General features: G+C 46.2%; 1 protein-coding gene and 1 pseudogene across 2 annotated transcripts in view; both read right to left on the bottom strand.

The window, feature by feature from the left end:
- Window positions 1-337: 337 nt before the first annotated feature.
- The window catches only part of LOC110123275 (melanoma-associated antigen B2-like), a 64858-nt gene continuing 38202 nt past the window's right edge, over window positions 338-26993 (bottom strand). The window contains exons 1-2 of one of the 2 annotated variants that reach the window (XM_020871049.2): window positions 4254-4343; window positions 338-1987 (exon numbers count right to left, since the gene is read on the bottom strand). In XM_020871049.2, coding sequence (XP_020726708.2) covers window positions 767-1930 — 1164 coding nt within the window. In that variant the 5' untranslated portion in view covers window positions 1931-1987; window positions 4254-4343 and the 3' untranslated portion in view covers window positions 338-766. Of the gene's footprint in view, window positions 1988-4253; window positions 4344-26993 lie in introns of those variants that run through there. The other variant, XM_070461844.1, reaches the window with a different exon arrangement.
- On the bottom strand, window positions 20487-25768 carry LOC110123264 (melanoma-associated antigen B1-like; annotated as a pseudogene).

The following is a 26993-nucleotide window of genomic DNA, read 5'->3' as shown; positions in this document are numbered from 1 at the left end:
AAAAAAAAAGACCCAACCTCCCAAATCAGCCAAAATTCTGCTTAGTAATGAAACCAAAGTAATATATTCTCTCCACCCCCTCTTTACCCTGCTTCTTTCTTGTTCTTCTTGAGGTAGAGAGCATCTCAGCCTCTTCCACAGAATGACAGCTTCCCTGGAAACTATAATTGAATGGGCAGACTGGGAGTTTCCTTGACTAAACAGTGTCACTACAGGCCTGAGACTTCTTTGAAGCACATGCTCAATTAATGTTTGTGTAAAAGAAGAGCCACAAATAAATCATTTGCTATAATTTATATTCTCAAACATTCTTGAAAACCATAAGCAGATCCAAGTATATATCTTATACATTTACAAAAAAGGAGACTATAACAGAGAGTAAAGCAAACCAAAAATTGAAGAACTTTCAGCTATCTCTCTATGTATCGATGTTCTGAGCTTCTATTAGTGTGGCATCTTTCACATTTCTAAGGATATTCTTATCCTAAAGTGATGTTATTCTCATCCGAGATCACAAAAGTGATTTGAGGATTTCCAATATTTATTTTAGAAAACAAAATTCTTACTCCTAAATTAGACAAACAGCAAACTGTGGTGACACATGTTATTCATATACTTATGTCATGAACCTGAATAAACTTTCTGCTGAAAAATTTTAAGAACTGGAAATTGGGGGACATAAAGTCAACAAATTATTGATGCATATCAGGAACACAGGTTGACAGGCTTCTCCGGCCACAGAGTGAACAACGGGTTTCAGACCACACTAGGGGCGAGATGAGCGGCTGGATGCGGCCCTGGGGTGCACAGTAGCCGAGGAAGAAGGGCCAGCAGTGGCTGAGGCGGTAGTGCCAGGCCCAGTTGAGGCAGAAGGGCCAGCACTGGCTGAGGCAGAAGGGCCAGCACTGGCTGCAGCTCTGGCTCTGGTGCTCTCTCCTTCCTCTCTCCAAGCCTCCTCATAATTCAGCTGGAGGGCAGTATTGGCGGAACGGTGGACCTTGGCCAAAAACTCCAGGACTTTCGTCTTGCCGGATTCTGTGAGCACTTTAGGACCCCACAGGAACTCATAGCGAGGGGGATCGCTGCCGGGCACCTGGCGGTACTCCAGGAACTCTTCCCGCACCAGATCTTCTGTGATGAGCTTCCTGGGCTCTCCAAAGATGAAGTGATTTCTTCCATCATAGATGCCCAGCATATTCAGGAACTTCCAGATCTTCTCTTCAGGGGCATGGTTGTCATTCAGGTAGATGACACCTAGCAGAGGCATCAGAAGACCATTCTTCGGCAGCCCCCAATCACCTCTCATAGAGTCACTGTAGCAGAGATCTAGGTTGCTCACCAGAGTATAGGAGTGACTGTTGGGCTTGACTTCCTTCAGCACCAGGCCAAACACCAGCTCCATGCGCTCAGAGGCCCTGCTGAGGATCTCAGGGAATTGCTCCCTGTACCTTTTATTGACTGTCTTCAGCATTTCAGACCTCTTAATGAACTCCTTCACTTTATACTTATAGAGCATGTACTGCACTAACATCTCTGCCTTTCTGGCCAGAAGATCTGTGCGAGCACTCTCAGCAGCAGCTGAGGCCTGGGAGGAATTTTCACCTTCCTGAACTTGGCCCTCGGCATCTACACCAGATTTTGAGCGTGCTTTGCCACGTGCACCAGCTCTTGAGCGTGCTTTGCCACCGACACCAGATCTTTTGAGTATAGCACCTGTAGCAGCACTGGTGGTGCCTTGGGCTCCCTGAGGCCCTTTGGGGGTGCCAGCAGCAGATGAGCTTGAGGGAGCGCTCTCTGCATCAGGAGGGGAGGTGGAGGCGGTCTCCTCTCCCCCAGATGTGGTGGCCTGATCATGAAGACTCTGGGTCTCAGCCCGGGCCTGGTGACGTTTCTCACGAGCACGGTTCTTACTCTTCTGCCCACGGGGCATGACGGCCGTGGACAGAAACCGCAGGAAGGAGTCTGGGCCAACAGGGGATTGGGGCACCTAGAGGATGAAAAATGAGGTGACATGAGCACCTTAAAACAGGGAGATTCTACCTTGGCTTAATCAAAGGCCGCCTCTGCAGGTGTCCTTGAGGACACTGCCCAAGGAACCCACAAGGCTCCTGTTTTCCTGCTTAGCCTGTCCCCACAGAATCCCACAGAGGAAGAACAGAGGCCTTAGTTTTCCTCTGCATCCGCTCAGCCCTGCTTTGGATTTACTCAGGTGACAGCAGGTGCTAGCAGTGGGGTTTTCTACGTTTTACTTCAGTATTATCACGTCAAGTCCTGGCGGAGCCTGGGCACCCTTCCCTCTGCTACTCTGAGGTAGACACTTTAGACCTCCACATCATCCAGAAGCAAGTGAAGGGATGCCTCAGTCCACCTCCCTGTCAGGAGATAGATACCCAGTGCTGAGAGCTCAGTAGGGTCTTTTCAATCCTGAGTTCACTGGGATCATCATCCATGGTCCTTACCTTGGCTCCTTAAAATGTTTGGCACCATTCTCCATTTGCTGACTGGTGGCTGCACCTTCAGACTGACATTTCCCCTCCCCTAGACTTCGTATAAAACAGTAAAGAAGTTGCTCAACCTCACAGCCCATCCCTGACATTTCCTGGGCTGAAATCTGAGGGTTGGAATGGATGCACTGAGTCCTCACTCACATTCCTCAATTGAGCTCCTGGTAGAGAAGCTCAACTTTCTCCTGAAGTGATGACTGCTTGACAGTAAGAGCCAACCACCCTATGTCCCAAAAGTAGGAAGTGAAGATGACCTTATCTTACCAAACACAGTCTCCTGAGAACAAAATCTGTTGCAGGCAGGTTGATGTCCCTGTGGACTCTCACAAGATCTCAATTCAAGGTCTAAAGTATTATTTTGTTTCTGTTTTTTTCTATATGTCTTTTAGAAAATAAATTTATTTTTTACAATACCACAAAATTAATTTATAATATTCTACCAGTTTCTGCCACACATCAATATGAATCAGCCATAGGTATATCTTATGTCTCCTCCATCTTGAAACTCCCTCCCACGTCACACCCCTCTTAAGTTATCACAGAGCACTGGGTTTGTGCTCTCTGTGTCATATGACTAATTTCCTCTATTTTACAATGTGTATGTTTTCAATATTACTCTTTCAGTCTGGCCCTCCCTCTGCCCTTCCCCCACTGTGTCCACGAGTGTTCTCTGTCTGCATCTCCACTGCTGCCCTGCAAATAGGTTCATCAGTACCATCTTTCTAGATTTCATATATATGCATTAATATATGATATTGGCTTTCCTCTTTATAACTTAATTCATTCTGCATAAAAAAAAACTAGGAATAAAACTACCACATGAGCCAACAATCCCACTACTGGACATATACCCTGAGAAAACAGTAAGGGAAAAAGACACTTATACTCATGTTCACTGCAGCACTATTTACAATAGCCAGGACATAAAAGTAATCAAGGTCTACATTTAACTCATGACAGGGTCTAAGATTTCTCCCTCTGCTGACCACTCCATTCAGACCAAGATCCTTACTTCCCCTTCCCCATTAGCCCACAGTGGGAACTGACATGTATCCTTGAAGTCTCCCAGGGATGACGACACAGAGATGTGGTCTGAACGACGTGGTGTGGGACATCCACAGCCCTCAAGGTTCTCACCATCCACCAGGAAACCTGAAACCCTCCCTTGCCAACCTGAGGCTGCCCCCATTGATCTGGTCTCTCACTTCCCTGAGATGTCCTGGGAACTGTCATGTCAAAACTTCCAATTCTCCTAGTCCTGAAAAATAAGACTGGCGCTTTATGTGACTCCATTTTAACGGGAGGAGCCCCCATCCTCACGGCCATTAATGGCGTCACAGCCATTAATATTGTTGGGGACTAGGTCCCTTTGTTGAACTGTTATTCCATTAGAGCAAGGCTCTCACCTCCCTGATACCACCTCCAGAGGACACCAGGGGGCACCACAGTCGGCCAGCTCTACCCGGAGCCTCCCAAAACCCAGTATAGAGGAGCCGCTCAGTGTGGCGCACTTGTGTCAGTCTGCTCATCGGCCCTCAGGGCCGTTATCTAGGACCTAGAGCTCCTGCGTGGGTAGAATCCAGGCCTACCCCCCCAGACCAACGCCTTCGCCTGAGACACGCTAGACCGCATTCAGCCGATAGCTCTGAGGGACTCATAAGAGCCATATTAGAGGGGTGGGATGTGGATGGGTCACTTTTATTACTGGGAGAGTTGGGAAAGTCCTTTAAACTACATTCAGGTCCTCACCTTGGCTCCCAATGAGTCCTGACACTGAACAGACGCCAAACAGACGCCACAGCTACCGGTCGATCCGCTCGCTTCCAAAGCGGAAGTGGAGGGGAGCTGCGTAAGGCCCTATGTGGGGTCTCCCAGGGATGACGTCAGGGGCGGCATGCTACGGGAACCCACTAGTTCAATATTCATCTGTCCTTGGGTCCTCCTTTTGCAGTGTATCAGAGCCCAGGAGGCCTCCTTCTATGAACCCGAGTCTTCCAGCTCCCAAACAAAGCCCTCGCCTTCCCAAGTCCCTAGTAGCAGGAGTCCAGCTCTGCTCTGAGCATCTCTGCTTGTCAGGTGCATCGCCATTCTGTGAGCCTCCCTCGTTGGCAGAGAGATCCTCTCACTAGCACTGATGGTTCTCTCCTTAAGTCCGGTTATGATCAAGATACCACCACCTGCAGATCTGGGTTCTGATCTGGCTAGAGGAGACTCAGCCCTCACTAAGATCACACAGGTTAAATGAGGGAACAATTCAGAAGTAGCTCTTCTGGGTCTCTCAGGGCTAAGAATTTATAGAATTGTTTGGCTCCCTCTGCAGGAGTCCCCTCTAACACTCAGCATCGCATGTGAGATCCACGTTGGGCTCAGGTCCGCCCCTCTGCAAAAATGTGGCTGACTGTATTAGACCGAGGTCTCACCTCACTAAGACCTTCTAGACTGAAATCAACCTGACATCTGTGCCCAGAGCTTCATGGGGAGCACAGCATCAGTGATTTTCCAGGGCCTCCTTTTATAGTGTGTGCTACCATGAGTTCACTTTCTGGTCCTCACATTGACACGTGACGAATCCTGTAACTTCACTCTCTGTTTTATGAAGCTTCTTGTCTTACATCAAGGTCCTAGTCTCCTAAGAATTCCAAGTGGGAAGTCAGGGTGATCCTTGTGTGATTCTAATGTGATCCTAGTCTATCACGGCCTCTGGGAATAGACAGTGGGGATGAAGCTTGAGTCCTTCTGGATTCCTCCTGCTCAGCATCCTCATTATATCTACCACACTCAGGGACTGCTACTTCTACTGATCTAAGATTCCTCTTCTTAGTCTTTGGGTGACCCCTATATTCAGGGATGATTGTCTCCTCAGCCCTCCTTCATGGAGGTTCCCATATCAGCCTCTGTCCCTTGATTAAGGCTTCCTGGGAAATGCATATTCCTATAAACAGTAAGCAGTTACCCTCTAGCAAATCTTGGAGAAAACGGGTCTCAGTCCAAAAAGTGATACAAGATTAGGAAAATGCAGCAGAAATGAAGGAACTCAGGACAGATGTTATGATGTCAGAGAGATATAGGTGATATATTCCTGCTCTTCAGCCAGATTTATGGTATGTGCTTAATCGCTCAGTCATGTCCCACCCTTTGTGACCCCATGGACTGTAGCCTGCCAGGCTCCTCTGTCCATGCAGATTCTCCAGGCAAGAATACTGAAGTGTTACATGCCCTCCACCAGGGGTTGTGCCCAACCCAGAGACTGAACCCAAGTCTCCTGCACTGCAGGCACATTCTTTACCATCTGAGCCACCAGATTTAGGGTAGTTCTAAAATATTTACTGTTGGCACCTCCCTGTTGGTCCTTTTGGTTATGCACTCCTTTTGTTAAGCTGAGCACCGAAAAATTGATGCTTTTGAACTGTGGTGTTGGAGAAGAATCTTGAGAGTCCCTTGGACTGCAAGGAGGTCCAACCAGTCCATCCTAAAGGAGATCAGTCCTGGGTGTTCATTGGATGGACTGATGCTGAAGCTGAAAATCCAATTCTTTGGCCACCTCATGGGAAGAGTTGCCTCATAGGAAAAGACCCTGACGCTGGGAGGGATTGGGGGCAGGAGGAGAAGGGGACAACAGAGGATGAGATGGCTGGATGGCATCACTGACTCGATGGACATGAGTTTGAGTAGACTCTGGGAGTTGGTGATGGACAGAGAGGCCTGGTGTGCTGTGATTCATGGGGTCACAAAGAGTCGGACATGACTGAGCAATGAACTGAACTGAACTGAACCGAAAGCATTCTATAGATTCAAGATAATCCCTATCAAGCTACCAACGGTATTCTTCACAGAACTAGAATAAATAATTTCACAATTTGTATGGAAATACAAAAAACCTCGAATAGCCAAAGCAATCTTGAGAAAGAAGAATGGAACTGGAGGATCAACCTGCCTGATTTCAGGCTCTACTACAAAGCCACAGTCATCAAGACAGTATGGTACTGGCACAAAAACAGAAATATAGATCAATGGAACAAAATAGAAAGCCCAGAGATTAATCCATGTACATATGGACACCTTATCTTTGACAAAGGAGGCAAGAATATACAATGGAAAAAAGACGACCTCTTTAACAAGTGGTGCTGGGAAAACTGGTCAACCACTTGTAAATGAATGAAACTAGAACACTATCTAACACCATACACAAAAATAAACTCCAAATGGATTAAAGATCTAAATGTAAGACCAGAAACTATAAAACTCCTAGAGGAGAACATAGGCAAAACATTCTCTGACATAAACCACTGCATGACCCACCTCCCAGAATCTTGGAAATAAAAGCAAAAATAAACAAATGGGACCTAATTAAACTTAAAAGCTTTTGCACAACAAAGGATACTATAAACAAGGTTAAAAGACAGCCTTCAGAATGGGAGAAAATAATAGCAAATGAAAAAACAAAGGATTAATCTCAAAAATATGCAAGCAACTCCTGCAGCTCAATTCCAGAAAAATAAATGACCCAATCAAAAAATGGGCCAAAAATCTAAACAGACATTTCTCCAAAGAAGACACAGATGGATAACAAACACATGAAAAGATGCTCAACATCACTCATTATCAGAGAAATGCAAATCAAAACCACAATGAGATAACATTACACGCCAGTCAGAATGACTGCTATCCAAAATCTACAAGCAATAAATGCTGGAGAGGGTGTGGAGAAAAGGGAGCCCTCTTACACTGTTGGTGGGAATGCAAACTAGTATAGCCACTAGTACAGTGTGGAGATTCCTTAAAAAAATGGAAATAGAACTCCCATATGACCCAGCAATCCCACTCCTAGGCACACACACCGAGGAAAGCAGAACTGAAAGAGACACGTGTACCTCAACGTTCATCGCAGCACTGTTTATAATAGCCAGCACATGGAAGCAACCCAGATGCCCACCAGCAGATGAATGGATAAGGAAGCTGTGGTACATATACACAATGGAATATTACTCAGCCATTAAAAAGAATTCATTTGAATCAGTTCTAATGAGGTGGATGAAACTGGAGCCCATTATTCAGAGTGAAGTAAGCCAGAAAGAAAAACACCAATACAGTATACTAATGCATATATATAGAATTTAGAAAGATGGTAACGATAACCCTATGTGCAAGACAGAAAAGGAGACACAGATGTATAGAACAGAATTTTGGACTGTATGGGAGAAGGCGAGGGTGGGATTATCCAAGACAATGGCATCAAAACATGTATATTATCAATTGTGAAACAGATTGCCAGTCCAGGTTGGATGCATGAGACAAGTGCTCGGGGCTGGTGCACTGGGATGACCCAGAGGGATGGGATGGGGAGGGAGGTTCAGGATGGGGAACACATGTAAATCCATGGCTGATTCATGTCAACGTATGGCAAAAAACAACGTATGGCTAAAGTAATTAGCCTCCAACTAATAAAAATAAATGAAAAAAACATTAAAAAATAAATTACCACATGAGCCAACAATCTCATACTTGGCATATCCCCTGAGGAAACAGTAACTTAAAAAACACTTGTACTCCAAAGTTCGTTGATAGCCAGGACAGAAGCAACCAAGGCCTACATTTGATTTTTGAGAGGATCTACAATATCTCAGTGTGCTGACCACGCCCCTCAGACCAGGGCAGAGGGGTCAGAGGGGACTTGCTTCCCCTTTAGGCTGCAGTGGGAACCGCCATGTATTCTTGAGGTCTCAAAGGGATGATGACAGGGAGGATGTGGTCTGAATGATGTGGTGTGGAACACCCCCACAGCCCCCGAGGTTCTCACCATCCCACCAGGGAACCCGAAACTCTCCCTTCCCAGCCTGACACTCCCCGCTTTGACCTGGTCTCTCACTTCCCTGAGATGATCTGGGAAGTGTCATGTCAAAATGCCCGATTGCGACTCCGTTTCTTATGGGAGGAGCCCCCATCCTCACTCAGCGTCACAACCATGAATCGTGTTGGGGACTAGGTCCCTTTGTTGAACTAGGTTTATTCCTTTAGAGCAAGCTTCTCACCTCCCTGATCCCAACTCCAGCAAACGATAGGGGGCACCACTGTCGGCCAGCTCCACGTGGGGCCTCCTAGAGCTGAGTGCAGGGAGGCCGCTCAGTGTGGCCCCCATGCGGTTTCGAAGTCTGAAATTGGCCCTCAGGGCCGTTATCTAGGACCGAGAGCTCCTTCGAGGGTAGAATCCGGGCCTACCCCCACAGACCAACGCCCTCACCTGAGACACGCTAGACCGCATTCAGCCGATAGCTGTGAGGGACTCAAAAGAGCCAGATCACAGGGGTGGGATGTGGCTGGGTCACTTTTCTTAATAGTGGGTTCGCAAAGTCCCTTCAGTTACATTCCGGTCCTCACCTTGGTTCCGGACAAGTCCTGGACTCTGAAACGCCACCGAAGAGACGCCACGACTCCCGGTCAATCTCCTCGCCTTTGAAGCGGAAGTGGACGGGAGCTGCGTACGGTCCTACGTGGGGTCTCCCGGGGATGACGGCAGGGGCAAGGCACTACGGGAACCCCAGTAGCTCAATATTCATCCGTCCCTGGGTCCTCCTTGCGCAGTGTGTTAGAGCCCGGGACGTCTCCAGCTATGAATCCAAGTCCTCCAGCCCCCAAACAAAGCCCTCGCCTCCCTGAGTCCCTAGTGGGAGGAGTCAGGGCACTGCTCTGAGCATCTCTGCTTGTCAGGAGGGGCGCCACTATGTGAGCCTCCCTCGTTGGAGGAGACCCTCTCACTAGCACTGATGTTCCTCACTTTAAGTCCGGTTATGGTCAAGACGTCCCCCTCTGCAGATCTGGGGCCTAATCCTGCTAGAGGAGGCCCTGCCCTCCCCAAGATCACACAGGTAGAATGAGGGGACCACTCAGAAGTAGCTCTTCTCGTATTTCAGGGCTAAGAATTTACAGAATTCTGTTTGGCTCCCTCTCCAGGGGTCCCCTCTAACAGTCAGCATTGTCATCTGAGGTCCTGCTTGGGCTCAGGTCCATTCCTCTGTGAAACGGAGGCTGATCCTATTAGACAGAGATCTCACCTCACTGAGACTTGCCAGACTGAAATCAACCTGACATCTGTCCCCAGAGCTTCCCAGGGAGCCCAGCATCAGATAATTTCCAGGGCCTCCTTTTATGGTGTGTGCTACCATGAGTCCACTTTCAGGTCCTCATATTGACACATGATAAATCCTGTAACTCCACTCTCTACTTTATGAAGCTTCTTGTCTTACATCAAGGTCCTAGTCTCCTGAGAATTCCACGTTGGAAGTCAGGGTGATCCTCTTGTGATCCTAGTCCATCAGGGCCTCTGAGAATAGACAGTGGGGATGCAACTTGAGTCCTTCCAGATTCTTCCTGCTCAGCATCCTCACTACATCTACCACAGCCAGGGACTGCTCCTTCTACTGATCTAAGATTCCTCTTCTTAGTCTTTGGGTGACCCCTGTATTCAGGGGTGATTGTCTCCTCAGCCCTCCTTCATGGAGGTTCCCATATCAGCCTCTGTCCCTTGATTAAGGCTTCCTGGGAAATGCATATTCCTACACACATTGAGCAGATACCCTCTAGAAAATCTTGGAGAAAAGGGGACTCGGTCCCAAAAGTGATGTTAGATTAGGAAAACGGACCAGAAATCAAGGAACTCAGGACAGATATTATGCTGTCAGAGAAAAAGAGCTGATATTTTCCTTCTCTTCAGCCAGATTTAGGGGCCGCTTAGTCGCTCAGTCGTGTCTGACTCTTTGTGACCCCATGGACTGTAGCCCACCAGGCTCTTCTGTCCATGAGGATTCTCCAGGCAAGAATACTGAAGTATGTGGCCATACCCTCCTCCAGGGGATTTACCAAATTCAGGAATCAAACCCAGGACTCCCACATTGCAGGTGGATTCTTTACTTTCTGAGCCACGAGATTTAGGGTAGTTCTGAAATATTTACTCTCGGCACCTCCCTGTTGTTCCAGTGGTTAAGACTCTGCAGTCCCAATGCACAGGGCCTGGGTTCGATCCCTGGTCAGATAACTGGATTAAACATGCCAGAACTAAAAGTTCACGTGCCACAACAAAAAAAAAGTCACATGCTGCAGCTAAAGAGCCTGCATGTGGCATCAAAGATTCTGAGTGTCACAACTAAGATGCAGCACAGCCAAAAAATAACTATTTTTAATTAAAAAATAAAATGTTTACTTTCTACATAGAAGGATAGTGCCAGATAATCTTGTAAGCCCTCGATCAGTTGAGGGTGTCTGAATTTGCACATGCAGATGATCATGTGGTTACTGAGCATTATCTCCTTCTCTCCTTTATTCATACCTCTTAATTATTTTGGTGTGTGTATTGCCTTGGCTATGTATCCCAACCCAGTGTTTTGGTCACAGAGTCCTTCTTTCTATCACTCAAGATACATTTTGGAGTACTAGAAGACAGTGAATTAACTGCCTCATGAGCACCTCAGGCCGGGACAAATGGAAGGGTATGTGCTCTGGACAAGTTCAGACCAGCGCTCTAGTCCCAGCTCTGTCTCTTATCAGTTGTGTGGACTTGGGTCCATCCCCAAACTCTGGGGGCCTCAGGTGAAGTGGCTTTTGTAGGGCTAGTGGCATGTAGCTAAAGCACCAGGCACAGTGCCTGGACCACACTGAGACTTTACACAATATCTGTTTTTACTATGATTGTTATTATTTTGTTTCCAGAGGATACCACCTACCCTGATGAATTTTTTAAAACTAGGAGATGTAGGAGAATCTGTGGCATTCTTGGACATAGAACACCAAATCAGTCCAAAATGCTGTTTAGAAATAATCTTTCATTTCCAGTACTAAATCATATTTTGAGGGTGAGGGTAGTTTTTTTAACTGAATGAAATTCACATAATCTAGAATTTGGTTCTGAGACTAACTCCTTCCTTCCAAGCTTCTCTTTCATTTAAACAACTCCTAGAGACTTGCCTTGGAGAAGGAAATTGCAACCCACTCCAGTGTTCTTTCCTGGAGAATCCCAGGGACGGCAGAGCCTGATGGGCTGCTGTCTATGGGGTCGCACAGAGTTGGACACGAGTAAAGCAACTTAGCAGCAGCAGAAGAGACTTGCCTAGTGGCCCAGTAGCTAAGTGGCTAAGAATCTGTGCTCCAAATGCAGTGGGACTGGGTTCCATCCCTGATCAGGGAACTAGACCCCACCCCACACACCACAAGTAAAAGATCCTATATGCCACAACTATTACATTCCTCATGCTGGAACTAAAGAGCTCTCAGGCTGCAAAGAATTTCGAGGATCCTGGATGGCAACGATAAGACCAAACACAGCCAAATAAATAAGTAACCAAATAAAATAAGACCCTATCTTCATCAATTTCACCATCACCTAAAATATACTCATCTCATACACTTTGTGGAATTATCAACACAGCCAAAAATGCTGAATGGAATGCCCTTTCAATAACACGAGCTCTGTCTCCACGACTCACAGCAAAGAGTGTCATTCCGACTGGCTTCTGAGTTTCCAGTTTCATTCGACTATTACTTTTATTTCACATAATCTCCTTGGAGATGATGAGCATGAAAGGTCTAGGTTGAGCACTGTGTTCATGTGCACTGGGACAGGAGCACACGGCACAATCCAGCCCCACCCCACGGGGGATTTCTCTCTGGTTTATTCATGTTGCTGTTTAGTCACTCAGTCATGTCTGACCCTTTTCTACCCCATGGACTGAACAGATTTCTCTGTCCATGGGATTCTCCAGGCAAAACTACTGGATTGGGTAGCCATTTCCTCCTCCAGCGGATCTTCCTGACCCAGGGAATGAACCCACATATCCTGCATTGGCAGGTGGATTCTTGACCACTGAGCTGCCTGGGAACCCTGATAATTGAAAAGTAATTTTTCAGGGTAGTTTTCCATTCCAGGCTTAAGTCTCTCAACTTTGAGACCCACCATCTGAGGGTCTGGCTTCTATTTAGTGTTTCTACAGCCTCCCAGGTGGGCTCAACATGTAGCCTACCTTAAAATTACCTCCCACAGACATTTATTGTCCTAAAGTCTCCAAGTGCCTTGCCTCAGTGTATTTACACTAGACTCCTCATGAAAAGTCCTCAATCCCCTCACCTCCTTATACCTCATTTTTATTGGGCCCCTAGATCTTAGTTCACCAGCTACTTTATATGAATACTGCTCCTAGACTCTAAAATTCTATAAGAAGGGGTTGAGTTTATTTCTCTTAGCATCCCCAAAACCACCCAGAAGCCTTCCAAAGAGCAGATGCTAAATTGATATTTGAACAATTATAGTGCAAGTGTGCAAGAAGTAAATTTTACTGGGATTTCACTTCTCCTACATTTTTATTTTTTTTATTTTTTTTCCATTTATTTTTATTAGTTGGAGGCTAATTACTTTACAGCATTGCAGTGGTTTTTGTCATACATTGAATTAGCCATGGATTTACATGTATTCCCCATCCCGGTCCCCCCTCCCACCTCCCTCTCCACCCCATCCCTTTGGGTCCTCCCAGTGCACCAGGCCTGAGCACTTGTCTCATGCATCCAACCTGGGCTGGTGATCTGTTTCACCCTAGATATACATGTTTCGATGCTGTTCTCTTGAAACATCCCACCCTCGGGTTCTCCCATAGAGTCCACAAGTCTGTTCTATACATCTGAGTCTCTTTTTCTTTTTTTGCATATAGGGTTATCGTTACCATCTTTCTAAATTCCATATATATGTGTTAGTATACTGTAATGGTCTTTATCTTTCTGGCTTACTTCGCTCTGTATAATGGGCTCCAGTTTCAGAACTAGAACAAATAATCTCACAATTTGTATGGAAATACAAGAAACCTCGAATAGCCAAAGTAACCTTGAGAAAGAAGAATGGAACTGGAGGAATCAATCTGCCTGACTTCAGACTATACTACAAAGCCACAGTCATCAAGACAGTATGGTACTGGCACAAAGACAGAAGTATAGATCAATGGAACAGAATAGAAAGCCCAGAGATAAATCCACGAACCTATGGTCACCTTATCTTCGACAAAGGAGGCAAGGATATACAATGGAAAAAAGACAACCTCTTTAACAAGTGGTGCTGGGAAAACTGGTCAACCACCTGTAAAAGAATGAAACTAGAACACTTTCTAACACCATACACAAAAATAAACTCAAAATGGATTAAAGATCTAAATGTAAGACCAGAAACTATAAAACTCCTAGAGGAGAACATAGGCAAAACACTCTCCTACATTTTTAAATAAGCGAAGCCAATCCAGGTAAATAAACTTCAATTTTACAAAGAAAGACTAAAACGAATAAAACAAACCAAAAAGTGAATACCTCTCAAGATTTCTTTTTCTGTATCTTATAATCACACAGACTTCACTGTGGAAATATTTCCATTTTCACAAAACAATCCATATTCCAGTATCATGTTGTCTTGTTCTGATTGACAAGAAATGATCCAAGGATTTCAGTCTGTGCTATGTAATACGAAAATTCTTACTTTTCAACTGGATAATCTGTAGTACATGTGGCAGCTGTGCCATTAGTATACTTAGACTCTGAAGCTAAACACATCTTTAATTAAAAGGAACAACATTTAAAAACAGAAAAAAAGAAAAATCTCCAATTTGTGCATATTGTATAGGAACACAAGTATGTTATGTGCCAAATTTCCATGAGCCCCACCTTGGCCCTCTGCTAGATGGAAGACTGCCTGCTTTCTTGAAATGCAATGTGAAGTATCTGCTCAGACTTCACTAGGGGTGGGAGGAGCTTTGGTCCTGCTTCGCAAAGTGCACTGGCCCTGGCACCGTAGGAACCCTGGCTGCAGCTCTGGCTCTGGCTCTCTCTTCAGCTCTCAAAGCCTCTTCATACCAGGATGCGAAGGCCCTGGACTTAGTATCACTAACATTAGCCCCAAACTCCAACATTCTTTTATATATCTATATCTATCACAGAAGCATTCCTTATTAGTTTACAAAATTGTACTCATACCTTTTTATAGCTGTGTAGTGCTCCACTCAGTGGATATATCATGTTCCCTCAATTAACATGTGCATGGGCATTTACATATTTTCATATAGTTCTGGATGTCTCTTCAGGTAAATTTCTGAAAACACTGAATTACTGGCTCAAATGTAAAAGCATATTTAATTTTCTGACATTACCAAATTGTATTTATGCTCTAATCTCATTCTTTGATATGTAGCTGTCAAAGAATGAGATCAGTACATTCTCTAACACTATATACAAAAGTAAACTGAAAAGGGATTAAAGACCTAGATATAAGAGTGGAAAAAATAAGACTCTTAGAAGATAATATTATTTATGTCAAAGAGTGTTCTGCTCATAACAATATTGGATCTGTCTCTTAAAGCTAGGGAAATAAAAGCAAAAAGAAATAAATTGGTTGTAATTAAAGTTAAAACTTTTGCACAGCAAAGGAAACTATCAACAAAATGAAAAGACAACATACTATATGGGAGAAAATATTTGCCAATGATATAACCAATAAGGGATTAATGTCTGAAATATATAAACAGTTTATACAATAGTTTAAAAAAATCAAGAAAAAGATGGGCAGACAACTTAAATAGACATTTTTCCAAAGAAGACATACAAATGGCCGAGAGGCACATGAAAAGATATTCAACATCATTATCATCATATGAATGCAAATTAAAACCACAATGAGGTATTATCTTATACCCATCAGAAGGACTCTCATCCAAAAGGAACAGAAGTAACAAATGTTGGTGAGCATGTGGAGAAGATCTGTACACTGTTGGTGGAAATGTCAACTGGTGCAGCCCCCATGGATAACAGTAAGGAGGCTCCTCCAAATCTAGAAAGAGAACTAGCAAATGACCCAGCCATCCCATTCCTGGGTGTATATTTAAAGAAAAATGGCCCGTTCATTTGGATGGTCTCCTTCATCCATTTGGATGGTACTCGGCGCTTGTCCGAGTCTGAGGGTCTCCACTGCTCATCTCCCCTCCCCCCATGTACTCTCCGTAGGTGACCCCGCCCCAGTCCAACCTCCCTGTTCACTAAGAGGCACCTGTGTCTGCAGAGCCAGTGTGAGATGAAGAGAGAGCCCTTCCCAGCCACCAGATAATCAGGAGTTTTGGCCGGACCTTTGAGCACACACTGAGACCGTGAGGAGTCAGACAAAAAGCACAGACTATGGTGCTGAAATGGATTAGTAAGGAACTTAGCGATGTGGCCAGTGACCCTCCAGCACAATATCCTGCAGGTCCAGTTGGGGAGGATACATTTCATTGGCAGACCACAATTATGAAAAAGAACGGCAGCCCATATCAAGGCGGTGTATTCTCTGTGACAATTCATTTCCCTAAAAAAGACTACCCATTCACACTACCTAAGGTTGCATTTGCAACAGAATTTATCATCCAGACATGAACACTAATGGCAGCACTTGGTTCAATATTCTAAGATCACGGTGGTCTCTTGCTTTCATGATTTCTAAAGTTCTGGTATCCATTTGTTCCCTACTATGTGATCCAAACCTAGATGATAGCCTCCCCAGTGCCAGAGGTCACAGAGATCTATAAAAGAGAAATAAGTACGAAAGAATTTTTCAGGAATGTACTCAGAAGTATGCCATGCAATGCTACCTTAAAGTCAGAACAGAATAACCTGCATTAAAGCTTGAATAAACTTTACTGTTTAAAATGAAAAAAATCCACTAATTAAAAAATTCCATGCACTCCAATGTTCATAGAAGCATTACTGACATTTGCCAAGGTACAAAAGTAATCTATATGTATACAACCTATACACACACACACACACACGCGCGCGCGCACACACACGCATAGTGGAATATTAGTCATTAAGAAGAATGAACTTTTGCCATTTTTCAACAACATGTATTGAGTTTGAGGGTATTATGCTATTAATTAGTAAATAGTTGGACCATATTAATGAAATAAGTGAGCTAGAGGAAGACAAACGCTGTATGATGCCACTGACATGGAGAATTTTAAAAATAAAACAGACTAGGGAAATGAAGCAGACTCACAGATATAGAGAACAAGCTAGTGGTTACCAGTGGGGAGTGGCAAGCAGGAGGGGAAGGGCAGGGACAGAAGATAAAGAGGTGCAAACTAATATGTATAAAATAAACAACAAGGATATATTGTACAACAAAGGGAATATAGCTAATATTTTATAATAACTGTAAATGGAACATAACCTTTAAAAACTGTGAATCACTTTGTTGTTCACCTGTAATCTATAAAATATTGTACATCAACTATGAAAATGAAGTGAAAGTATTAGTTGCTCAGTCTTGTCCAACTCTTGTTGACCACATAGACTGTAGCCCGCCAGGCTCCTTTGTCCATGGAATTCTCCAGGGAAGAATACTGGAGTGGGTAACCAGTCCCTTCTCCAGGGGATCTTCCTGACCCAGGGATTGAAGCCAGGTCTCCTGCCTGCCTTGCAGGCAGATTCTTTGCCATCTGAGCCACCAGGGAAGCCCACATCAACTATACCTCACTTTAAAAAAATCTATTCTCTCAGGAACTTTCACATATGCAATACAATATCATTAACTATGGAGTTCTCTGGTGGCTCAGCAGTAAAGAATATGCCTGTTGATGCAGGAGATGAGGGTTTGATTCCTGGGTCAGGAAGGTCCCCTGGAGAAAGAGGACATGGCAACTGAATCCAGTATCCTTGCATGGAAAATTCCATAGACACAGGAGCCTGGCGAGCTACAATCCACGGGGTTGCAGAGTATGAAACCACTTAGCACCTTAACAAGAATTATTAACTACAGTCGCTATGCTTGTATATTATGTCCCCAGGACTTCCTTATTTTGTACATGAAAGTTGTGAAAGTTTATGCCGTTTGACCACTTACACCCATTTCATCCATCCTCCAACCCCCACTTGCGGCAACCACCAATCTATTCTCTGTGAGTTCATTTTTCAAAAATTTTCACATATAAGTGAGACTATATAATATTTGTCTTTATCTGACTTATTTCACTTAGCATAATGCCCTCAAGGTGCATCTGTGTTACTGCAAATGGTCAGATTTCCTTTTTTTCTTTTATTGGCTAAATAATATCTGAGTGAGGATGTGTGTGTGTGTGTGTGTATGTGTCTGTGTGTGTGTCTGTGTGTGTCTGTGTGACATTATCTTTATCCATTCATCCATTAATGGACAGTTATGTTGTTTTCATAATTTGGTTATGGTAAATAATGTTTCAACGAACATGGAGGGTGCAGATATCTTTTCCAAGTGTTGGCTTCATTTCTTTCAGCTAAATTTCCAGGAGTAGAGTTGCCAGATCACATGGTAGTTCTATTTTCAATTTTTTTATGAGCATCTATACTGTTTTCCATAGTGGCTGCATCAATTTACAGTTTCATAAACTCACATTTTCTTTAATAATTTAAGTATACCCTAAATGCAAAAGTTATATATGTTTCTAAATTTAAAAGGTGTATATCTTTGAAATTTAGGAATGAGAGACTGAATACAGTAAGCTAGATCCATAACTGAACCACTTTAACTTTTTTTCTCTTCTTATCCTATCTTAGTGTGGGGTTTTTCACATTACCAAGGATACCCCTGTTCAAATGCCATGTAATCTTGCTCTGGGTCACACAGATGATTTAAAATTTTTTCAGTTTGTATTTCAGAAAGCAAAATTCTTATTTCTAAATCTGATAAACAGCAATAAGTGTGTGATCCGTGTCATTCATAAGTTTATGTTCTGACTCTAAATAAACTTTCTACTGAAAGGAAAATCACTTGAAAATTACCGCCTCACCCCCCACAAGAAAAGGATGTCAAAAAGTTATTGACGCACATCAGGAACACAGGTTGACAGGCTTTTGTGATCACAAAGTGAAGAACGGATTCAGACCACACTAGGGGTGAGTGGCCGGACGTGGCCATGGAGTGGGCACTGGCCACAGAAGGGGCATCACTGTCCAAGGCAGAGGTGCCAGCCCTGGCTGCAGCTCTGGCTCCAGTGCTCTCAACTTCCTCTCTCTAAGTCGCCTCATAATGGGTCAGGAATGCAGTGGGGACAGTATCATTGACCTTGGCCAAAAACTCCAAGACTTTCACCTTGCTGGTTTCCATAACTGCTCTCAGACCCCACAGGAGCACTCTCGGATCCCCCATAGCGAGGGGGATCACAGCCAGGCAGTGTGAAGAGAAATGAATTGACAAAATATCAGCCTCGGACTGGGAGGAGTGAAACATTATGGACTCTAGAGCAATTCAGACCAGGCTTTACACTCAGTTCTGTCACTTTATCAGCCTGGAGAATAGAAGTTCTTTGTCTGCTAAGTGAGTTTGGTAAGACTTGTCTTATAGAATTATTGGAACATATGTAGCTTGTGTAAAGCACCTGGCACTGCAGCTGGCAATGTTTAGGTTTTATAACGCTTATTTTCATACTAGAAGAAAATCTATGGGAATGTCTACCTTCATCTATGGGAATTTTTCTTTATCCAGGAGAAACTAGAGACCATGTGGTCTTCTAAACAAAGAAAGCTAAGTCAATCAAACTGCTGCTTAGCAAGAAACCCTAGGGCTTCCCCGGTGGCTCAGTGGTAAAAAATCCACCTGACAACCAGGAGATGCCAGTTCAGTCCCTAGGTTGTGAAGATCCCCTGGAGAAGGAATTGGCAATCCACTCCAGTATTCTTTCTTGGAAAGTTTCATGGACAGAGGAGCCTGGCAGGCTACTGTCCATGGGGCCATAATGAGTCAGACACGACTTAGCAACTAAACAAGTAACCCTAAGTAAATTTTCTCTATCATAGAATATGTTATTGAATTTAGAGGCAAGCATTTTACCATGATGCAACTCAAAACGTTATAGAACTTATGTCAAGGACCAGTAATTCCCCTGCCTCCCAAAGACCTCCCGACAAAACACCCCGATTTTCATGTATTTCACCACCAATAAAATCTAGCCCCTCTCAGGAGGTCTACTAGATTACACTTGAGATACCCTCATGTTTGGAGTGTGCTGGGGCTCCTTCCATTCAGGGACCAGAATGCCAGCACAGTGACTTCTCAACATCCCATCAGAAAGGAGACAACAATAGGCATCAAACAGCTGGTCTGTGGACTGTGTTCACCTGCATTGGGGCAGGTGGACACCTTCCATTTTTTCCCCAGGTGGAGATTCCCTCCAGTTGACTCACAATCTCAGGGTAACTGTTCAGGGCAGCTTCTCATTTCAGTCTCAGCCTCACAACTCTGAGGTCCACCATCTAGGGATTTGGCCCCAGCTCACCATTATCACAGGCTCATCCAGCCCACCACGCAGCCAACTTAAAATGACCTCCCAAGAAGGAACAGGAATGCAAAGATATATATTATGATTAGCTTTCCAGCCCCACCTTAGCCTCTCACAACTTAAAAAGGTTGGGAGTGTTGGTCAAACACAAAGTGAAGAAGTTGCCTCAGACCACACTGGGGGCTGGAGGGACTGCTAGGCATGACCTTGGAGCACACGCTGGCCTTGGCAGGACTACAAACCCTAAGTGCAGCTCGGGATCTCTCGTCATCTCTCAGAGCCTCTTCATAATGGGGCAGGAAGGCACTGGGGACGTTACCATTGACCTTGGCCAAAATACCAAACCTCAAAGTTTTGGTTTGAGAGAATAAAGGCTGAGAGAATTTAGACCTCACTGCTCTCATCCCAACTCCCTCACCAGCATCCTGCGTCCTTTTTGTCACTTGTCTGAGATCATCACACCACCTTCCTTATGGAATCACTGCTCATATACTCAAGACATCCACAGGCAGGTGCAGGTTCTCCTTTATCTTCGCATCACCCCCACCAGCACAGAACCTTCTGAAGAGCAGATGCTCAAGTAAAGATGGGAATAAAGGAGCCACCAAGCAAGGAACGTAGTTTCTTATTGTTTAATTTTATCGGCATTCTTGAATAAGCTAAGAACATCTAAGTGGGTATTGTTGAATGTTACAAAGAGAAAGACAAATATGAATAAGATAAATAAAAACTTGACTACAGCTTATTTCATCTGTTTTAAAACCACAGCATTCTTTCACATTTCCAAGAAAATTCCTATTCCAAAGCTATGTTATCTTGTTCTGGATCCCAAAAAGATGCAGGATTTTCTGAATTACACTACACAGTGCCAAAACTCTTACTCTTAGATCTAACAGACAACAACAAATCTGTGATCCATGTCATTCATAAACTTGGATTCTGAATCTAAATAAACATTCTAGGAAAAGAAACAACATTTGAAAGGTAATAGTGTAAAACAGGAACACAAGAAGATACCTATTATGACCTTTCCAGCCCCACTTTAGCCTCTTACTACTTAAAAGGTTGGCAGTATTGGTCAAACAAAGTGAAGAAGCTGCCTGAGAACTCACTGGGCACTGGGCGGATTGCTGGGTGGGACCTTGGGTTGGTTGGCCTTGGCAGCAGGACGAGACCTAACTAGAGATCTACCTCGGGATCTCTCTTCCTCTTCTCTCAAAGCTTCCGCATAATGGAACGGGAAAGCACTAGGGATGGTACTATCCATCTTGGCCAAAAACTCCAGCACCTTCATCTTGTTGGTTTCAGCATGGGCTCTTGGGCCCCACAGGAACTCATAACTCAGGGGATCACTGTCGGGAATCTGATGATACACCAGGTAATTCTGCTGCACCAACTCTTCCGTGATGAGCTTCCTGGGATCCCCAAAGATTACATGCTGCTTTTCTAGATGCCTAGAATATTCAGGAACTCCCAGACATCAGCCTCAGAGGCGCAGTTGCCATTCAGGAAGATCACACTCAGCAGAGGCATCAGAAGCCCATTCTTCGGCAGCCCCCAGCTGCTGCTCAGCACGCTATCATTGGTGAGGCCTAGCTTGCTGACCAGGGTATAGGAGTGACCATTTGTTTGACTTCCTTCAAGTCAAGACCAAAGGCTAGCTCCATGCACTCAGCTGCTCTCCTGAGGATCTCGGGGAAGCATGTCTTGAACCTTTTGTGAAAAAAATTCAGCATATCTATCTTCCTAATGGGCTGTTTCATCTTAAACTTCTGAAGCAGGAAATGTATAAACACCCCTGCCTTCTTGGTCAGAGGATCTGGGGGAGTGGGCTTAGCAGAGGTCGAGGCCTGGGAAGAATTTTTACGTTGCATAGCTTGGTGCCTGGCATGTGCTTTAGATCTTGGGCGTGAAGCCCCTGCAACAGGAGAGCTAGTGGCTGCAGCTCCCTGAGGATTCTGGCCCGCACCAGCAGTGGGGGAGCCCGGGGGTGTACTCCCAGAAGTAGGGGTGGGGGAGGCAGCAGCCTGAGCATCCCCGAGATCCTTGGTCTCCATGCGTGCTTGGCAGCGTTTCTCACGTGCACGGAGCTTGCTCTTCTGTCCCCGAGGCATGACTATCAGCAGGCACAGCGGACAGGGGACCAGGCAGGCAAGTAGGTGATGCTGCAACCTGGAGAAGGGAAGATGAGTGGATGAGCTTCTTCAGCAGGGAAGGAAGAAGACTGATCTGCCCATTTCCTTGAGAGCCCTGCTCCAGGAACCACTGGCCTCTTGTTCTTGGTCAGCCTATCCCCTGAGAACCTGGTGTAAGAAGTGAGAGTGAGCCAGCTTCAGGCTACAGCCTGCCTGTGGCTGCCTGCAGTGACAGCAGATCCTGGGAGCAGGGCCCTCTCTGGGCCACTTTGTTCACACACACAACTGGCACATCAGCTCTTAGTAGAGCCGGGACCCCTGCCATATGCCACTTGAACAGTGATGCCTCAAAGCTCCGTGGGACCTAAGAGAAAGAACTGAGTCATGGACACTGTCGGGGAGGATGGCACTGGCAGTTCTGGGGGCCTGCTCTGTCCTGAACTCATTGCTTCTCCATTCAGGGTCCTTATCCTGTCAACACTGAGGGTGTGGTCCCCTCCCTCCTGCCTCTGGTGCCGCCCCTTCAGGTGAAGAACCTCATTTCCCTTAGAAATGACACAAAGAAATGAGGGGCCTCAGTGGAGGATCAGGCAAGACTCTTTAGTGTTCATTTGATTAGCTGGAAGGGGGAGCGTGCTACCTTCAGTCTTCATTCACAGTCCCCACTTTGACTCCTGGGAGGATCTGGGGGCTCCTTTCTCTCCTGACTTGAGGACCTTTCCTCACAGCAAGGCCAACAGCTCCCTGAGATCGAATGGGGGAAGCCAGGGTGGCCTTACCTGGCCCTACTGCCCACGGTCTCTGGGGCCTGAAAAGGTGTAGCTGGGGGTTGAGGCCCTGTAATGTGTGGTCCTCATGTAAGGTGCCCAGATTTTACTTAGGGGAGAGTCTAAGATTCCTTCCTCTGCTGACCCATTAGACTAAGGTGCTCACTTTCCTGTTAGCTGTGAGTGAGACACACTGCTGCCCGCCATGTATGCCTGGGGGTGCCAGGGAGTGACAGTGAGAGGAATTCTGGGAGTTTCCCACAGTCCTCAGCATCTTCTCCATGAGTCCTGGCAAATGCTAGAAATTCTCCCTCTGCTGACCTGAGCATGCTGAGGTTCCAAAGGTGAAAGAAATTTTGAGCCACCTCCAGTCACCCCTGTCCCTGACCTCCCTGGGATGGCAGCAGGGGCTGGACTCTATGGGACTCTTACTGTCATCACTGGCCCCTTTTGTCCTCACTTGGATGGGACCTATGCTCCTCTCTTAGTCCACCCTGAGTCTTCTGGCCTCAGATCAAGGCCCACATCTCCCTGAGTTCCTGGGGCTGGAAGTGAGGGATGACATCTGGTGACCTCTGCCTGGGGTGTCTCAGGACTGACAGGGGCTGGGACTTTGTGGGCCCCCACTGCTTTGGGTAGGTTCTCATCTAAGTGATCTCTCTGGGTCCTTACCGTGACTCCTGGCAGGACCAGGAAATCTCTGTCTTGACTTGAGATCTCTCCTGTCCTACTAAGGCCCCCATCTCCATGATCTCTCTAGCTATAGCTGTGTGTGGACTCCTGATGTGGACAGTCAGGAAGAGATTCTGCACTGCCCTCTGTTGTCGTGGGGTAGGTGGGTGGTCCCCTCAATTCTTAGGTCCTCTCCTGTGCTCCTGCTGCTAGCTGCAAATGCTCCAGCGGTGGACCTGAACCCAAATCCCCATCAGTGAGGTTCCTCACCTCCTTGTGAGGCTCTGGGAAGAAGCGAATGTGGGTCATCTGGTCCCCACACCTGGGTCTCCCAGGTCTGAGAGGAGTGATGCGACTATGTGGTTCACTTCCTTCTGGGTGGGGTTCTCGCATGTTCATTCAGTGTTCTACTGTGACTCCTTTTAGGAACGGGGCTTCCTCCCTATGTTGAATGAGGCCTCACCTATCAGACCCAAACCCTGATGTCCCTGAGACCATCCTTGGAGGAAATGAGAGGGCACCTCAGCCTGAGAGCTCTAACCCGGCTTCCCAGGGCGACGAAAGAGGTGGCACTCTGCGTGGGCTCTGCTGTTCTGCGGGAGTCAGTTGTCTCCTTCCTCACATAGAATTGGTGCCTCAACATCTGTCATGGCCCAGGACTCCTCGTTTTCTGCTGACCTGGGCAGCCGGACCTGAAACCAAGGCTCTCATCTCCCTCAGACCCCACAGGCAGAAGTCAGGGGCACCAGAACTGGCCAGCTCTGTCCTGGGATCCCCGGGGCTGATAGCAGAGGCAGCATCAGATGTGGCTCTCTCTACCATGTATGGATCTTTCCCTCAACTCTGCCTCCTTCCTGGGACTCTGCCCTGTCAATCTGAGCTCAAAACCCTGCAAAAAGGTCTTCACTTTTCTGGGACCAGAGCTGACAGAGTGAGCCACATCCTGCCAAAACTGATTTGGGGCTGTGCTGCTAACCACAAGGGTGGGTCTCTCAACCCCCCGCAGTTCTGGAGTCAGGGGCTCCCTCTGTCCTCACTCAGGATTCTGGCCTCCAGTTTGGGTATGGTTTGGGAGCCCTCCCTCTGCTGACCTAAGTCTACATTCCCCAGAGCAAAGCTCTCACCTCCCTGAGTGGCTAGAGGAGATGCTGGGGGCTCCACACCCAGCTACCTTGTTTTGGATGCCCAGATCTGAGAGTGGGGCTGCTCCTCAGTGCAGCAATCCACTTGCATGCCGGGCCTGCTGACTAGCACTGACAGTCCTAGTTAGACTTCTCTAAGGCTTAGACTCCTCCCTATGCCTATCGGGGTTACCTTATCTATCTTTCTATCTCTTTATTTACTTTTCACACCCATTGCTTTTTTTATGTAACTGGTAGTTAGTATATCTTAATCTTCCTCATCTATTTGTCTCCCCCACACTCCCAACCTTAACTCCCATCAATGACCACCTCCTTTTTTTCTGCATCAACAACTGTTTCTGTTTTACAGATTCCTCATACAAATGAAATCATATAGTTTGTTTTTCTCTAACTTGCTTCACTTAGCATACGTAATACTCTCTAGTCCATACCCTTTTATATAAATGCCTTTCTCTACCTGAACGTCCCTTACCCCCAATGCCCGCCATGACCCCCAACACAAAAACGATGGGTTCTCTCAGCCTGAATTACTCTATGGTAATTTGGACCCCTATGGTAGGAGTCCAAACCTTCCCGATCTAATGCCTAATGATCTAAACTGGAGTGGATGTAATAATAACAGAAAGTAACCATGTAATATGCTTGAAGCATCCTGAAACCATCCCTTTACCCTAACCCACCCTACCCCCATGCCACCCCACCCTCTGTCGTCCACCCCATCGCGCCCCATCCCACCAGCGCACCCCACCCCATGCAAAAACTGTCTTCTAAAAAACCGGTCCCCAGTGCCAAAAAGACTGAGGGCCGCTACTCCAGGTCCCGGCAGCAATGGCGGCAGGAGGGGCCTCTGTGCAGTCACCTCTTTGGAAGGAGATACCCCCGTGAGCTCTGAAGGCCCCATCTTTTCACCTTTTGAGAATAAGACTACTCCCTTAGCCTAAAGAGGCCACCCTCTTTAAACAAAGCCGCCCGACCTGCCGCGGTCCTCCATGTGGCAACGACAAGATGGCTGCTTGGCCCTGTAATTCAGGACAGGGCCAGAGAAACTGCAGATTGCAGGGGTGGGATGAGGCTGGGTCACTTTTATTACTGGGAGAGGTTGGGAAATTCCCTTCAACTATACTCAGGTCCTCACCTCAGCTCCAGACGAGTCCTGGACAATCAATCTCTGCAGAACAGATGCCACAGCAAGCGGTGGGGCGCCTCGCTTCAGAAGCAGAAGTGGAGAGGCGGGGCATACGGTCCTACGTGAGGTCTCCCAGGGACGACGGCAGGGTCAAGGACCTACAGAAACCCTCGTAGCTCAATATTCATCTGTCCCTGGATCCTCTCTCACAGTCAACCCTGTGCAGCCTGTCAGAACTCGGGACGCCTCTGTCTATGAATTCGAGTCCTCCAGCCTCCAAACAAAGCCCTTGCTTCCCAAAGTCCCTAGTGGGGAGAGTCAGGGCACTGCTCTGAGCATCTCTGCTTGTCAGGAGGGGCGCCACTCTGTGAGCCTCCCTCTTTTGGGGGAGGCCCTCTCACTAGTACCGACGGTCCTCACTTTAAGCCCGGTTATGGTCAAGATGCCTCCTTCTGCAGATCTGGGGTCCAATTCCGCTAGAGGAGGCCCTGCCCTCCCTGAGATCACACAGGTGAAATAGGGGACCACTCAGAAGTAGCTCTTTTGGGTCTCTTAGGGCTAAGAATTTACAGAATTCTGTTTGGTTCCCTTTCTAGGGGTCCCCTCTAACACTCAGCATTATTACGTGAGGTCCTCCTTGGATTCAGGTCCCTCCCTTTGTGAAAATGAGGCTGATCATATTAGACAGAGGTCTCACCTCGCTGAGCCTTTCCAGACTGAAATCAACCTGACATCTGTGCCCAGAGCTTCCTGGGGACCACAGCGACAGAGATTTTCCAGGGCCTCCTTTGATGCAGTGTGTGCTACTGTGAGTCCACTTTCAGGTCCTTACATAGACACGTGACGAATCCTGTAACTCCACTCTCTGCTTTATGAAGTTGCTTGTCTTACATCAAAGTCCTAGTCTCCTGAGAATTCCAAGTAGGAAGTCAGGGTGATCCTCGTTCCATTGTAGTCTATTGGAGCCTCTGAGAACAGAGTGGGGATGCAACTCGAGTCCTTCTGGACTCCTCTTACTCAGCATCATCCTCACTATGTCTACCACAGCCTGGGACTGCTCTCTCTACTGATCGAAGATTCTTCTCAGTCTTTGGGTGACCCTTATATTCAGGGGTCACTGTCTCCTCGGTCCTCCTTCATGAAGGTTCCTATATTAGCTTCTGTTGCTTGATTAAAGGCTTCCTTGAAATGCATGTTCCTACAAACATTTCAGCAGCTAACGTCTAGCAAATATTGGGGAAAATGGGTCTCAGTCCCAAAAATGATATAAGATTAGGAAAATGCAGCATGAATCAAGGAATTCAAGATAGATGTTATGCTGTCAGAGAAAAAGAGTTGATATATTCCTTCTCT

Source organism: Odocoileus virginianus, chromosome X (assembly GCF_023699985.2).
Source record: "Odocoileus virginianus isolate 20LAN1187 ecotype Illinois chromosome X, Ovbor_1.2, whole genome shotgun sequence".
NCBI lineage: Eukaryota > Metazoa > Chordata > Mammalia > Artiodactyla > Cervidae > Odocoileus > Odocoileus virginianus.
Note: the sequence above shows the minus strand (reverse complement) of the source record. Positions and strands in the feature narration are given on the sequence as shown.